Source organism: Coptis chinensis, chromosome 3 (assembly GCF_015680905.1).
Source record: "Coptis chinensis isolate HL-2020 chromosome 3, ASM1568090v1, whole genome shotgun sequence".
Taxonomy (NCBI): domain Eukaryota; kingdom Viridiplantae; phylum Streptophyta; class Magnoliopsida; order Ranunculales; family Ranunculaceae; genus Coptis; species Coptis chinensis.
In genome coordinates, this window is record NC_141458.1 from 16508077 (window position 1) to 16523575 (window position 15499).

The 15499-nt window shown below is 37.4% G+C and overlaps 1 protein-coding gene across 2 annotated transcripts; it reads left to right on the forward strand.

Annotated features, from left to right (window-relative positions):
• Positions 1-11309: 11309 nt before the first annotated feature.
• On the forward strand, positions 11310-14325 carry WRKY32 (WRKY DNA-binding protein 32). 2 transcript variants are annotated; one of them, XM_086600816.1, is made up of 4 exons: positions 11310-11658; positions 11955-12580; positions 12661-12819; positions 13646-14325. In XM_086600816.1, exons 1-4 carry the CDS (start codon positions 11542-11544, stop codon positions 14001-14003), a joined length of 1260 nt encoding a protein of 419 aa, XP_086456942.1. In that variant the 5' UTR covers positions 11310-11541; the 3' UTR covers positions 14004-14325. The 2 variants fall into 2 exon arrangements, with proteins under 2 accessions (XP_086456942.1, XP_086456941.1); XM_086600815.1 differs by having other exon boundaries at positions 11384-11658; positions 12658-12819.
• The last annotated feature ends 1174 nt before the right edge of the window (positions 14326-15499 follow it).

Genomic DNA, 15499 nt, shown 5'->3' on the forward strand with positions numbered 1-15499 from the left:
CATTTCTGATCTTATTTCTTGCTTCAATCATCTGATAGACAAAATGAAAACCATCATCTTCCTGAAAGAGCGCAGGTATTGTTTCTTTCCTCTGACCTTTCCAATTCCAAACTCCACTTTCACGTTCATTCTCAACAATCATATTATGCATTATAATGCATGCCTTCATTATATCTCCAAGAACAACAACACTATGACAACGCCAGAAGCCTTAACAATATGCCATCGTGCTCAAAAACTCCAAACGTCCTTTCAACATCCTTTCTTGCGGCTTCTTGACGTTGAGTAAAGATATTTTCATGCTTATTTCTTGGATAACGAATGGCTTGAACAAATGTGCCCCATTTTGGGTAAATACCATCGGCAAGATAATATCCCATATCATAGTCATTACCATTCACATTAAATGCAACAGCCAGGAGCCTCACCTTTGCTCTAATGATTCAAAAACATGAGAACGATGAAGCACGCATGTCATTATCGCGAACCTGGTAGGCCGAAGAAGCAATGCCGGATCCAACAATGTTTGTCCCAGAAACGGCTTCAAGTATCAAAGTTGGTTCCTTCTTGTACCCTACATGTGTTCCGTTCCATCCACTTGGGCAATTCTTCCACACCCAATTGCATACAAATGATTGATCCAAGCATTCCCTCGAAAACCCCTTGCCGCGATTTTCAGCTAATATCCTAGCGAAAGTGCCGCCTCACTTGGTCGCCTCAAGTACTCTTCCTCAAACGCCGTGATAATTGCCTTGCACCAACGCTTCATAGATACATTTTTTGTGGAATCTCCAATTTGTAAATACTCATCCGTTGAATCGGAAGAACTACCAAGCTAATTGTGCAACTGCAGCTAGTCCCTTTTGTAACCCGAAATTGCTTGCCGAATCAATCCATCCACCTTGTCTTTAAAGTAATCGTCGAATGATGCAACAAGATGCAACATATACATAAAAAGCTCTCTTGTCATCCCTCAGACCTTCGCCTAAACTTATGAGGAGGCCACCTACAAGGTGTTGTGAAGTAATCCCTCATTATCTTTTGTTTACTGAAATCACCACCATCTCTAAACGTGTACTCCTCGCGCTTTCACGGATCCACCGCGTTTGTCCAGATCCACATCTTCAATTTCAATGGCTGCTTGAGTCATTAATGCCCCAAAGAAATGATAATAACTGCAACCTCCTCCTCCTCCTTCCTCATCATATCATTATGCTCATCTCTTTACTCTTTCCATGTAGTCATCTTCAAAAGTACTGTAAGATCTAATTCGACCGGTGAAACCGTAAGGCGAACTATTACTACTAGATCCTCCCCATAACCTTTGGTTATATGCAATTCTTTCTTCTCTAGACATTTTTCCTATTTTTAGCTTGGTTGTGGGGAAGAAGATGGGCGTGTTGTTTGTTTGATCTAAAAAGAAAGAAGAGTAAAACGAAATATGAAAGGTAAGGTCACATATGATAAGGTCACATGTGATACTTCGATTTTGGTCCACTTACCAATTGACAACACATTTTATTAGATTTTTGTTCACTCTCCAAGTGACAACACATTGTATCTAAATGTCTATCCAAATGTACCCTCAATAATTCCGATTTTGGTCCACTTACCAATTGATAACACATTTTATTAGATTTTTGTTCACTCTCCAAGTGACAACACATTGTATCTAAATGTCTATCCAAATGTACCCTCAATAATTCCGATTTTGGTCCACTTACCAATTGACAACACATTTTATTAGATTTTTGTTCACTCTCCAAGTGACAACACATTGTATCCAAATGTACCTTCAATAATTCCGACATAAAATTGCATTATTTGGAATAGTAAAATGTGCAGGGAGGAGGGCTTAAAAACCAGACGGGATGTTACATTCCGTCTCGGTCAAAAAAACCCAGACGGGATGTTACATTCCGTCTCGGCATCCCCATACACTATTCCCCGCCGAACCCATTCGAACTTCACCTTGTGCAAAAATGAGTGATATTCCAAACTAAAAATTTTCTGTTTCAACAAAAACAGGAAATGAGTGAAACAAATATGAAACGAGTGAAACGAATGTGAAACGAGCGAAACGAATGTTCCATTTTTGGAAACATACGAACTTATAAATTTTTAATTTTTTTTTTTGGCCATAACCTCATTTGTTTTATTGACATATTCATATCAAAAACCTGCTAATATACTTTGAAAATAATAAATAAGACAAACAACAATCATGAACAACACCCAAGTCTAACACAGAAACTCGTTAAAAAAACTAACTTATAATTTCTAAAAAAATTGACATAACCTCCTTTTGTTTAATGACATATTCATATCCAAAAATCATCAAAGAAAAACCTGCTAATCAAAAATTCATTACAAACAACAATCCCAAACGCCATAAGACAAGTAATGGCGCATGGTTATTACAAACTACAAAAAATATCTCTTGACCTCCTCCCCTACGAGAAGGCTCGGTCGAAGAGCCTTCCCCCCCTACGTCGTTGTCGCCTCTCGGTTGAGCTTGAGCTTGAGGTACTCCACTTCCAAAGATTCTCCAACTCTTGCACACGCCTCGGTCGTAAAAGTTCGACACGTTCTTCTTGTAAGCACTCAAAACTACTTACGAGAGGACTCCATGAAGGACTCACGATGGCATAACCGAGAGAGTCAGAGTTAAGGAGCTCGACCTTACTTCATCCCGCTTTAACAAAACAAATGCAAGTTAGGGGTTATAGTGAATACTAATAATAACAAATCATAAATAAATTCAAATCATACTAACCTCGGCTAACCGCTTTCGAATCTTGACAAATCTGCTACCAACTGCGGCATCTACCGGTAGAATAGGTATTCTCATATCTTGCCCCCGAAAGTAATCATGCTCCAACGCCAAAGGTCATCATCATCAAATATCTGGGAGTTCTTTGCGGCATCCCAATATCATGAAACACCATGGGTCGCGGATCGTGGGTAACTCCACTCCTCCTCGAAATGAATGTCGGGCCTCAATGCTCCGTATAACCCTTCAAAATTGGTGCCCCGTATAACGCACCTAGCAAGAGACCTCGACCAACCCTCTTCCAATATAAGTCATAGTAAGCCCGTAAAAACTGAAAGTCGCGCTCTGCCACTCATTTGGGTTTGCTCTATAGTGTGAAAGAACAAAGAAGAATATCGAGGTCATCATATCCATAGGTGGTGGGTAAGGTATAACAATCTCTCCGGATACTTGCCGCCAACATCCGTCCCCAAGGTACCATGCGGTGGATCGACCCTATAAGTATCATTCGCCGAGAAAAAGAAACCTTGCTCTATGACACATATATGATAGTCTACGGTACTCACTTTTCTCTGGAACATCCGGAATATCCGCGAAAGGGTCCGAAGATGAAGGACTCGCCCGTGGGTTGCCACTCAATTCGACTAGCTCCTAAAAGCTCAATCTGGCGACGAAAGTGTTATAAATATTATGTGATAGGTCCCCATACCCCCTCGCCTTTCGATGAAGCCCCCATGCTTGAATACGTGGAATCGGTCATGAGTCTCATCCTCTTCCAACCTCTTCAACACAGGATGCATCACACCTAAAATGCTTCGTATACACCAATCCGCCATCAATAGATAAAATACAATATCAATATATATATAAACATGTCAACATTAATAATTAGATAAATAAATGAAATGAAACAATAACTTAATAAATAAGACTTACCGGTATAATCCAAACAAAGCCGCACAAATTGCCTTTAGCGGCTTTCGTCTCAACTCATGAGGTCTAGCCCCCGGTAAAGGTATGCCAAGATGGATTGACCCCAGTCATAATCCCACATCCTCTCTACGTCTGAGACAGCGGCCATCCACCCGATACGTAAATAACTATCAGCATATCCAAATAATACCGCACCAACAAAGTAGAAGAGGAAGGCACGTACATACTCGTGGATCGACTCCTCACCAATATGATAGTCTTTCGGCTTCTCCTTGAGTCTATTCAAATATCTCGAAGTAAACCAACTCATATTTATAGCTCCTCCCTTAAACTGCTTAGCCGATAATCTCAAAAACTCGTCTTGCTCATCATCTTCAACCAAATCAAAACCTTCAAAGAAACTCATCGCCAGTAGTAAAACCTCTAAAGTTTCATCAAAAGGAACGGCATCTCCATAACCAATTGGGATACCCGTGAGCATTGTGAAATCAAGAGGGGTAATCCCAAGCTCACCCCATGGGAAATGAAATGTGTGGGTAGTTGGCCACCACCGCTCAACTATCCCAAACAACAACGCCTGATCATTTTGTCCCAAATTAGAATTCAAAAAACTCCCAAATGGTGTGGCGGATATAATATCGGGTAACCGTGACAAAATTAGGATCCGTTTTTTATTCATACAACGCCACCACGACACAACATTTGAAAGTGCACAACGCACTTTCCATAAGTGTACTTCCTACATTCAACAAACACGCAATACGATATAATTACAACTATTTTTTTAAAAAAATAATACGACAAATTCAAACTAAAATAAACTAATATAAACTAATACAAATTCAAACTAAAATAATACGACAAATTCAAACTAAAATAAACTAATATAAACTAATACAAATTCAAACTAAAATAATAATGACAAATTCAAACAACAACAAACTTGATATAAACTAACATAAATAATAATAATTAACATAAAAAAAATCAAAACTTACTTGAGATTCCGCCACTTTCGATTTGCTACGTGTCGGACCGATGTTGACGCTAATGGTGGGTGGTCCTCGATTTCATTAACGCTGGGAAAATTAAACCCAAGTTCAATTTAAATTCTTCCTCGCCCCACATTACGCGTTCTCGACGACGATCCTTTTGCCCCTTTTTTGGAAATTTTAACATTTCCAAACCATCTTAATGCTCTACATGTGGTGAGGTTGGTGGGGATGGGTTGGGGGTGGAGAAGTCATTATGAATGGAAATTTGTGTTCAAAGGTTGTTAATGGAGGCTACAAAATCGAATTTTGGTCTGAAATGAAGTGAAAATGGAGCCTTTGTTGGCGTTGATATTGAGCTATCGGGCGGGATGTTACATCCCGCCTCGTTATAAAATATCGACGGGATGTTACATTCCGTCTCAGATTAAAACCTCCGGGACGGAATCCAACATCCCGTCCGAAATATTTTTATCACCTCTGCATTGCACAACTTCACCTTGTTTTTCACCGGGTTGGTGAAAAGGGGGGTGAAAAGTGATGAGGTGGCGGTGATAGAGGGGGGGAAAACTATGACTTGCATTGCAAATGCTCTAACAATATGTATAAATTAACGTGAAAATCATTTGAGTCGTAAGTGTTCAAGAGCTCAGCCATAGCATACATTAGATAAATTTTTCAGTGGATGCTTATAATGCATGAGATTTTTAAATTTTTTTCATGCACCTGAGGAGAGCTTATACATCTTTTTAACAATGAACATGAAAGTAATTAGTTCATGATTTTTAGAGAAGTTAATGTCGACTTTGTATATGGAGATCATCATACTTAAAACGATATGGAGATCATCATACTTAAAACGATAAAATGTGGGTAAGACAACAAATATGATACAAAAGAGTATCAATCAAGGAACTTATAAGCAATGAAGATAAATAGGGGACTACACTATGTGAGAATGAATAGACTTTTTAGTTATTAAAAGTTGTCTAAAGACTTCCAAAATCTCATATTTGAGCCTACTGAGTATCAAAGGAAAGTTAAACTTTCGGAAAAAAAACAAATTATAAAATGGATTACTCAATTTCAATTTATAATTTGAAATTTATTTTACCTTGTTTGCGGCATATTTCCCATGCAAATTCGAGCTAGTATATATATAAATGGTTTCATGTGCAAATCAATAGTGATCAGTTACAAAGTCATGCAACAAACATTGTTGCATAATTGCATAAACGATCTTCCGTAACATCTTTTACATAGTCATGCAAACAGTGGGAAATGCTAAACTTAGGTTGCTAGAATGGTGGCAGCTTTGCAATTTTGGCCAATTAGCTTGTTAGAGCATTTGCAATTAGGGGTGGGCAATGGGCCGGGTCGGGCTAGCCCGGCCCTAAACATTTAAAGCCTTTCAGTTAAGTCCTCATAGGGCCGGGTCGGGCCGGGTCATAAGTCTAAATTTCAAACCCTGATCCTACCCTAAGCCCTCTTTAACAGTTTAGGGCGAGTTAGGGGTCGGCCTATATATATTTTTCTTTTTTTTTGCATCGTTTTAAAAACTCATTTATATTACAAAAAATTTCAAAGATTTGCAAACTTGCAAACTCAAAGTCCCACCACTTTGAAATTTGAATAACAACCAATCTAGTAATAATTCTTGATAAGTCCAACAATTTAAAATGCATGTCCACAATCTAATAAATTGAAGTACATAGAGATTCATATTTATATTTCAAAATTACAGTTAAAATGCACAAGACACATTTTGGAATGAGTTTTTACTGACGTCAACCTATTTTTCATTAGGCTAGTGCCCAGTGCTCATTATTGTTCTTGGCGACTAGGTTAGACGAGGAGTTGTGAGGTGTACGTGAGTTGTGAGATAGAAACAATTAGGTTTACAAGTTTTTATGATATAAGACAAGTTATTAGAAGTACACATACGGTAAGTGATAAATTACAAAGGACAATGTTATTTTAATTGAAAATATGTAACAAGGAGTTGGATAGTTTTAGTTGTGTATTTTATAGTGAAATTATAATTAGGGCTTGGTTAGGGCTTAGTTAGGGTCGGGCCTATGTTTCAGAACCTTAGCCCTGACCCTGCCTTAGAAGGCATTAGGGTCGGGTCGGCCCTGCCCTAAACTCTGTGAGGGCTTTAGTTGTAAGGGCTTTATAGGGCTTAGGGTCGGGTCGGTCAGGGCCGGGTTAGGGTCGTTAGGGCCAAATTCCCACCCCTATTTGCAATGCAAGTGAATAAGGGGCGTTTGTGACTATAGTCACCAGTTTTGTTGGAAAATGGTTGTGCAATGCAGAGGTGAAAAACTTGTGACTTTAGTCCTCAGTTGATTTCAAGGTGAAATCTTTCACCGATATAGTGGCTGACTTGTTAACTTCGGACGGGATGTTGGATTCCGTCTCGTGTGTTTTTTTCGATTTTTTTTTCGGACGGAATGTTTCATTCCATCTCGCGTGTTTTATTATTTTTTTTTATTATTATTTTTTTTTTAACCTCAGACAAAACACCGGATGGGATGTTACATTCCGTCTGGATCAAAAAGCTTCCAGACGGAATCTAACATCCCGTCTGAGATATTTTATTCACTTTTGCATTGCACAGCTTCACCTTGTTTTTCACCAAAATGGTGAAAAGAGAGTGAATAAGTGCTGAGGTGGCGGTGATAAGAGGGAGATTATTTTCACTTGCATTCGGAATGCTCTTAGCTAAATTAAACAAAACCTTCCAATACTAAATTTTTAGCAGTTTTGTGTCATGTATATTCAGTTGTGGGGACATACGACCCAAGTTGCGCCTTATATATGTTAGGTCCATATGCTTAACAAACGAGTTTCTCTACATTTCTCACAATCATCCGAACAATAGATAGGACATAAGTTGTGCCTCATATTACTCGGATCAACTTATAGTACAATTCGTGTCGTGTGTATGTATACATTAGCTTAAATTCATACAACACAAATTTTGTCGTGAGTACAAACAAGGGCAGATCTATTTATGGACCAGCCTAAACCCTTCCTGAACTTTGGATAAAAAAAAATAGTAGTGTTGCTAACTTACTAGGCCCACCATCCAGCTACAACCCCAACCCAAAAAAAAAAAAAAAAAGTGAAAAAAAAAAAACCTTAAGTACAAATGACCTATGCGTTGTTAAAGGACTAAAGAGATTGTTTCTGCTCCTGATTATTTCCTAAGGTAATTTTTTATGTTCTTTTATACTTTATAGTATGTTAAAGTAATAATTCTATTATTGTTTTTCTGAAATTGGGTTGTTAGTTTATCTGTGGATTGTGTTGTTTTGGTTATGGAGTTGCAAGAAGCCATATTTTATACTGTTAGAATTATGTTAATTGGGTTGTACAACATTGCATTGTAATTGTTTGAAAAGATAATTATATTATTATCAATTAAGAAAAGGTTTTGAAATTAGATGAAGTTGATTAAAATATTAGACTGTAGTAGGTGTAGTTATGCGGTTATTATTCTTTATAGGGTTATATATAAAGATATGGTTATATACTAAAAGCTTTACTTTTGTATTAACTCTAATTTTTTATATTTTGAATGAGAATTATATAGGCAAATGTTATGCATATTATATATGTTATTAGTTATATGCATGCGTCTAATACTTTATGTTGTAGATGATATGGTGTGTGGTGACACACAGAAGATCATATCATCAGTACCTTATAAAGTATAAGTAAACGTTCACAACCTAAATGGATTTGGACAAACCATTGGTACGGTTGTAGTATAATCTGATATTAGTCTATCTTGATTACAGGATTACACTAGTACGTACACTTTGTGTGTATTGAACAAGACCAAGTGAAGTTGTTTATCTTTATACTGACTATATAAGCTAGAGAACAAATACCTCTGTTATTATGGATGTTTGTCCTCTTAATCCGGATATAATAACGGGCACTTACGTGCATTGTGCATTGCTTTAAATCATCAATGAGTGAGATTCATTTGTGAATCAACAAACTCGATGGATTAGGTAATGACATTGTATGTAAGGTGTGATGTTGATTATAGAAGGAATCCGTGACCCGCAGGAAGTCGGGCTGATGATATCCCCTTGAGGAGCTCATAATAATTGTCATGTAAATCCTGCAGGTGGATTTAATCCGACATGACAATGAGGTTGAGTGGTACTACTCAAGGACATAAGAAGTTGATTAATGTAGTTGTCAGTAACTTGACTTAATCAACAGACATTCGATATCTTAAACACGGGGAGATCAACGAGCATATAATATAGAGCCCATAAACGTAATACGTAATTTGGGATTAGGGCGGTAGTGCAACAATGACCTTTAGTAAAATAAGTCATTTGTTGACGGACTTGGGCCGTGTGTTCTGGGCGAACATGGGAAGCTCAAGCCCATCAGGAGGCCCAATCCTAATTTCTCCTCATGGTCCCTGTTGTAACCTATAAATAGAAACATCTTTCTTTGGCCATTTTGACCAAGGTTTTGCTCAAGAAAAGAAGATCCAAAATCGGTTCCAATTTTGTGAGTGGGAGAGGCCAAGAAAGAAAGAAGAAGGTGGTAGATCGTTGTCCACACAACATCCATTCTAAAGATAAGAATACAACAGAAGATCAAGAGGTTGCTGATTCGTATAGTTTAGATTCTCAGAGTTATCACAGCTGATCTAAAGGTATGAATTTCTAACCAAAATCGTGAGAACCCTCTATTCCGCTGCGCATGGATTTTTGCGGTTTGTAGTAAATCATTCGGTGAAACCATAACGGTTCCTATAGTCTAAGGCTTAATTTTTAATATCGACAACAAAAAATAGTTTTGTAAGAAAAATCTAAGGATTTATGGTCTAGACATTTTAACATTTAGGAGAAAGTTGTCAAATAGGACAGAGGGATTGAAGGACCATGTGTTTCTGCTATGTTCTTAGACTTTGTGTTTGTGATGTTTAATTTGTTCGGTTTTTAAAATAATAATTGTTATTTTTAATAATTATTATATAATATATATATATATATATATATATATATATATATATATATATATATATATATATATATACACTCTTATATTGCCACCCTTATCTCACACCCCTCCTGGTCCGTCAGATCTCATCCTGAGATCATAAGATTTAATTCATTTAAAAATCGCAAAATTTCAAAATTTCATAAACCAAAAGTGGGGGTAAAAACGTCTTTTACGTCTCATCTTCTCAACAAAAAAAAAACCAAATTTAGATCAATTCCGTGAAGGATGACCCCATTAGTGAGAGGATCAACAACTCGAGAATAAGATCAGTAATCGATTTGCATCTGGTCCAAGTTACGGTTTCAAATCTTAGTAATCGAGTTGCATCTGGTGTAATTGGGTTTTTATTGATGAGCATGAGATTGTTGTGTTTTTGAATTTTAAGGTTGCTGTTTTTCCATTTAAGAGTTTCATTATTATATACTGCTGTATGGTAGTTAGAGACATGTAATTTAAATTGTCATATGCAGAAATAGTACTTTTCAGCTCTATGTTTTCGAACAGAAGATTTGAGTAGTCTGCAGATGTATGTTGTAAAAAGTGACATACATAATATATACGTATGACAGTTGTAATGTTTTATCTACTCGTAAAGTTTATATATGACAAGAGTATGAACATTCAATGTTCATAGTCCAATAGGACTCCAACAAGATACGACACTATAACTGTCATACTTATATGATATATAAACATTCAGTGTTCATAGTCCAATACTGAATGTTTATATTCTTGTTGGACTATCTATACCCACACACAATAGCGTCATTGGAAGTATGTTGTTCTGTTTGGGGTGTTATAATTAATATATGCCCTTTAGCCATAGTTCGTGATTCCGAACGAAATTTCGAAATTCCGTTTGAAATTTTGGTTTTTCAAAAAAGCGGAATTCCAAACATAGAGTCAAAGCATCCGAAATTCCAAATATAATAGAGTCGAAATTTAATAAATTTCGGTTTTTAGATTTATCGGAATTCCGAAATTCCGAACTATGCCTTTAGCAACCCATAACCCATAGTTCTCCTCATTTCAAACATAAACTCATAATTCCATGTAGAATTGAAGGACAGTACTGAAGAGTATGTGGTCGAAAAATGTAAATTTTTGGTCGGAATTCGTTGGAATTCTGGTTTTTAAAACTGTCCGTAATTCCAAAATCCCGAACTATAATAGCACCCCCATTGAGTGTTTCTATAGTTATAACCAGCGTCAGCTTATTATATCTTGTGATCAGCGTGCAACTGGGTCATGATTTTGTAGAAGAAGATCTTGATGCCATGTAAGATATATACCATTAAAAAATTTCTATCATTGCCAAATCTAGCTTGCACTATGTGGCAACTTGTTTTCAATCCTATTCTACTGTCCACTAATCTTTAGCTTCTTTAACAACGTTGACTCCACGAGAAAATTACCGACCAGTTTAATTCATTTATTACAAAAACAAACAAAACAAGGCTTTCACTAGAAAATATCTGTTTCACCAACAGAAAATAAAATCACCATGAACAGTAGTAGCAGTAGAGTGGTTGTTAGGCCTACAACGTCATTTTGCGAAAGAATCTTTGTATGTTACACTTTAAAACAAAAAAGTAACGGCGTTAGTTATATTAGTTGCAGCTAAAAAAACTACCCGGTCAATATCAGTCAACCGTCACTCTATCTTTCTGAAACAAGGATGATCACTTTCCCAACCTACTACTACTACATACCTCTCCCCGATACCGTTACTTACTTTAACATAACATATCGTTTCGGACTTTAAAACAATAAACCATACCCGAAACGACTTTTTTTTCTATCATGGCAGAAAAGCAGAGCATCAAAGTACCAAAAGAAGAAGAAGAAAAACGAGTGGTGATGGGCACTGAAGATTTTGATGTCAAACCAAGGATTTCTACTTCTCCACACCTCAAAATTGTATGATTTTGCTATTTGTTTTACTGCTTAATTCTCAACTTGAATTGGATAGAATTGCATGACGACTAAGCCTTGTTTTTTTGTTTGTCGTATTTGTCACAAGCTGTGCTGTTGGTTTTGTTGAATGTAATATAGAGTTATGGTGACTAAATAGATCCTCCTTGTATGAGCTAACTTGTTGAATAATTCTCGAAGCTAAACTATCATTTATAGCTCATAACTAGCCGATAGGCCAGCCACTGGTTGCTCAAAGTGTAGTGGTTTCTTATTGTTAATCGTCTGTGTGTTTATGTTAGGAGCAAGTCGGAATGTCGCACCAAGAAGTATTGGCATGTGTCACGCCTCAGGCTCAGGGACATATACCTGTTCCTATCAAGCAATCCTTGTCGCCTACAATAAGTCCAAGTTTGCCGCGTCAAAGATCACCAGCTTTACCTCAGGATATCATTGTCTGTACACAGGAAGTAGGCCAGGATAATTCCTTGGACCAAGAAATGGAACTTGCCAATATTGTGGCAAAGGCACCCTCCACTGATGGATACAACTGGCGCAAATATGGTCAGAAGCAGGTGAAGAGTAAGGATAGTTCACGAAGCTATTACAGATGTACACATATTAACTGTACTGTTAAAAAGAAGGTCCAATGTTGTGACCACTCTGGTAGTGTACTTGAGATTGTTTACAAAGGTCGGCATAATCATGATCAGCCTCGAAAAACTAGACACACTAAAGCAAGAAGATGTTCATCAACTATAGGGACTATATCATCCTCTGAGCCTGTTGAAGGAAGTGGAATCATAGGTTTTCTGGTTAGTTCAGATCCAAGTACTTCTATGAGAAAAGAAAGACATGCTACACACGAACAGGAATTGCGCATTGTCAACAACAAAGAGCATTGTGAGGAACCAGCTGCAAAACGAAGGTGAATTGCTCAGAAGTGCTTTCTCCAATTATTATTTATAACTTGTGTTTACTTTTCTTTCTGTTTTGGTTAATAAGCAGGATGAAGGGACAAAATGTTTCCTGTGCAGATTCTTTATGCATAAAAGTCAAGGAGCCAAAAGTTGTTGTCCAAGCATCTGATGATGTTTGGATATCGGGCGATGGCTACCGGTGGCGTAAGTATGGGCAGAAAATGGTGAAGGGAAATCCTAATCCAAGGTGCACTTTGCATATTTATATTTGTTGTTAATATGTCTTTAGTTGCATATCAGCTTTTACTTTCTAAAATTTGTGACATATTGTATGCCATGTTTGTGGTTTTACTAGTATACATTCGGATTGGACCTTATAATGCTCTATAGCAGTTCAACGCTCATTGGTGGATTAAATGAATCTTTCTATTCCCGTCTGGTGCAGTATGCAATAGTTAACATTCCTAGGCCCAGCAGTTTATGTTATTTGCTGATGAATCTTCACTTTCATACAAAACTGGTCAAATATATATCTGCTAACCTGAAACTCTATCAAAATGACCCTGATTCCTTTCCAACCATGTACCTCAATACCTCACATCAAGATAAATGGTTTTTACGTGAAAATCAAATTTTATTGTGACTTAAACTGTAAGGTTGCTTTTTCAACAGACAAATAGGTGCAACAGACAAGCAGTGATAGGTAGTGACAATCAAGTATCTCCCCATGGGACATCCAGGACAAGAGGGTTCACACTACTAGTACTCCTACCCTTCTGATATACTTTAGTTCTTGCACCGTTATCATCTTAAAAATCCAAAAGAGGCATGTTTTGCGATTGGTCCGTGTGCTTAAAAGATCTCCGAGTTGAGCACTCAGTAGGGGGAATACACAGTCGTTGGGAATTCCGTTTTCTTCTACCCGAGCTGTCATACATAAACACACATATTTGCTTTAAACATTCATAATATTAGTAGTTCAAATGCTTACATATTTTGACACTCTCATCTCCTGCAGCTAACTGAAGACATTCTTTCATCCTGAACCTTTTGTTTTTTAAATGAATGTTCAGGAGCTACTATAAATGCACATCTGCTGGTTGCCCTGTCCGCAAGCATGTTGAAAGGGCTACAGATGACACAGCAACCATCATGGTAACATATGAGGGAAAACATGATCATGACATGCCAGTACCCAAAAAGCGCCATGGTCCACAAAGTGCTGGTCTTCTTATTGCTGCTACTGCCGCCACAGATAAAGCACAACCAAAGGAATCAAATGCTTTAGCAAACCCCAATGACTCAACCGAATGGCCAATCGATGTGAAAGGAGAATTGCCAAGCAAGAAATTATCAGAATGTGGAGGTGACAAGGCAGTAGACTCTGCTCGTACCCTTCTAAGCATCGGAATTGAACTTAGGCCCTGCTGATACCGGATTAAGGAATGAATTAGTAATATCAGTTACTCACGAATATGGCATCACTCTTTCAATCCTAAACAATGAATTTTCTGGTTTGGTGATTTTTACTCTCTGTAAGGGTCTTTTATGGGATGTTTCTGTGTTCAGGGTTATTCCCTTTCTGTATATCCAGTATTGTACGTATATGTTCCTGTTTATTTCAGGGCACTGTATAATATGTAATTTATGGGGTTTCAAACCCGGTATGTTTTAGGGGATAGCTGTCATTATAGGCTGCTAGATAAAAGAGATTTTTCACTTGAGAAATTGAGAAGGAAAACGTTGAACATTGTACACCATCTTAATTTTGAAAAATCCACAAAATCCTTGTCATTTTAAGGGAAAGTCTGATGCTTCTATGTAAAACAGTAGCTCATTATGAATTCTCTAGACAAAATCCAGACCTGCAAATCAAATTTTAGTCATTCCAATTTCCAGGAAGTGATGGATCTCAAATGTTTTCCAGATCCTTCATTGGTTGTTTCACCTGAAACATTTTCATAACTTATAATGGTTATGGTTATTATGAGTTACATGGGATACAGTACAGTAAGGTGGAGTCGTGCACAAAGTAACAGACTAGGTGGTTTACACGAGAGGTATACCTGTTTTACTTTTGTTGTGATATTTCAGTTATTCCTCAGGAATGCTGTTATGGGCGGGGGTTAAAATTGTTCAAAGGAAGAGCACATGTATTTCCATGATCTAACAGACAAGACCTGAAAGTAACGTACTTTTTTCACCTCATACCCTCACATTTATGTTCTTAATTCACATTCAGCATCTACAAGGTTGAGGTTATAGAAGCTTTGAAGTTAAAGTTGAATGGGAACTCTTCTTGGTAATATGAATAGCTCATGTTTGAACCTAGAATTGTAACTTATAGATGAATTTACAAGCACGATTATGACCTCAGTGTGAGGGCTTTTGAGTACACCAATTCATGAACTGCTACGGATACTATAAGGCTCTAGCGCTCTATGTGGAGTTGCTCAAGATTGCATGGGAAGTGAAATGCTACTGCTGCCCTGGTAGCGGACTTTAAAAATATTTTCTGATGGCAGAAAGTTTGCTAACAATGCCGGCGTGTTTTGCTTTGCTAATAGAATATATATGGTGAGGTCGTCTGAGCTTTAATTATCTTCCTTCAAACGCCATAACTGGCTATCTTTTTGCTTTTGGAGGTTCTACAGTTGAAAATAATGAAAAGCCATTTCAGTTCTTCGTTGGGGGCCACTTCCTTGAATACAAAAAGAAAAAGAAAATACATTCCACTCATTGAGATACATGGGAACTTTTCCTGCTATGCCTAAAGACTGGGAAGTGGGAACCATCATTTCCCAATGTTCTGCTTTGGTTAACCGTATAAAAGTTTTGAATGAAGGCGACGAATGCAGGTGAAACAATGGGTTAAAAAAGGGTTCGGTTTGCGGTTACACTACTAAAATGCCCACTTTTCGAGATCG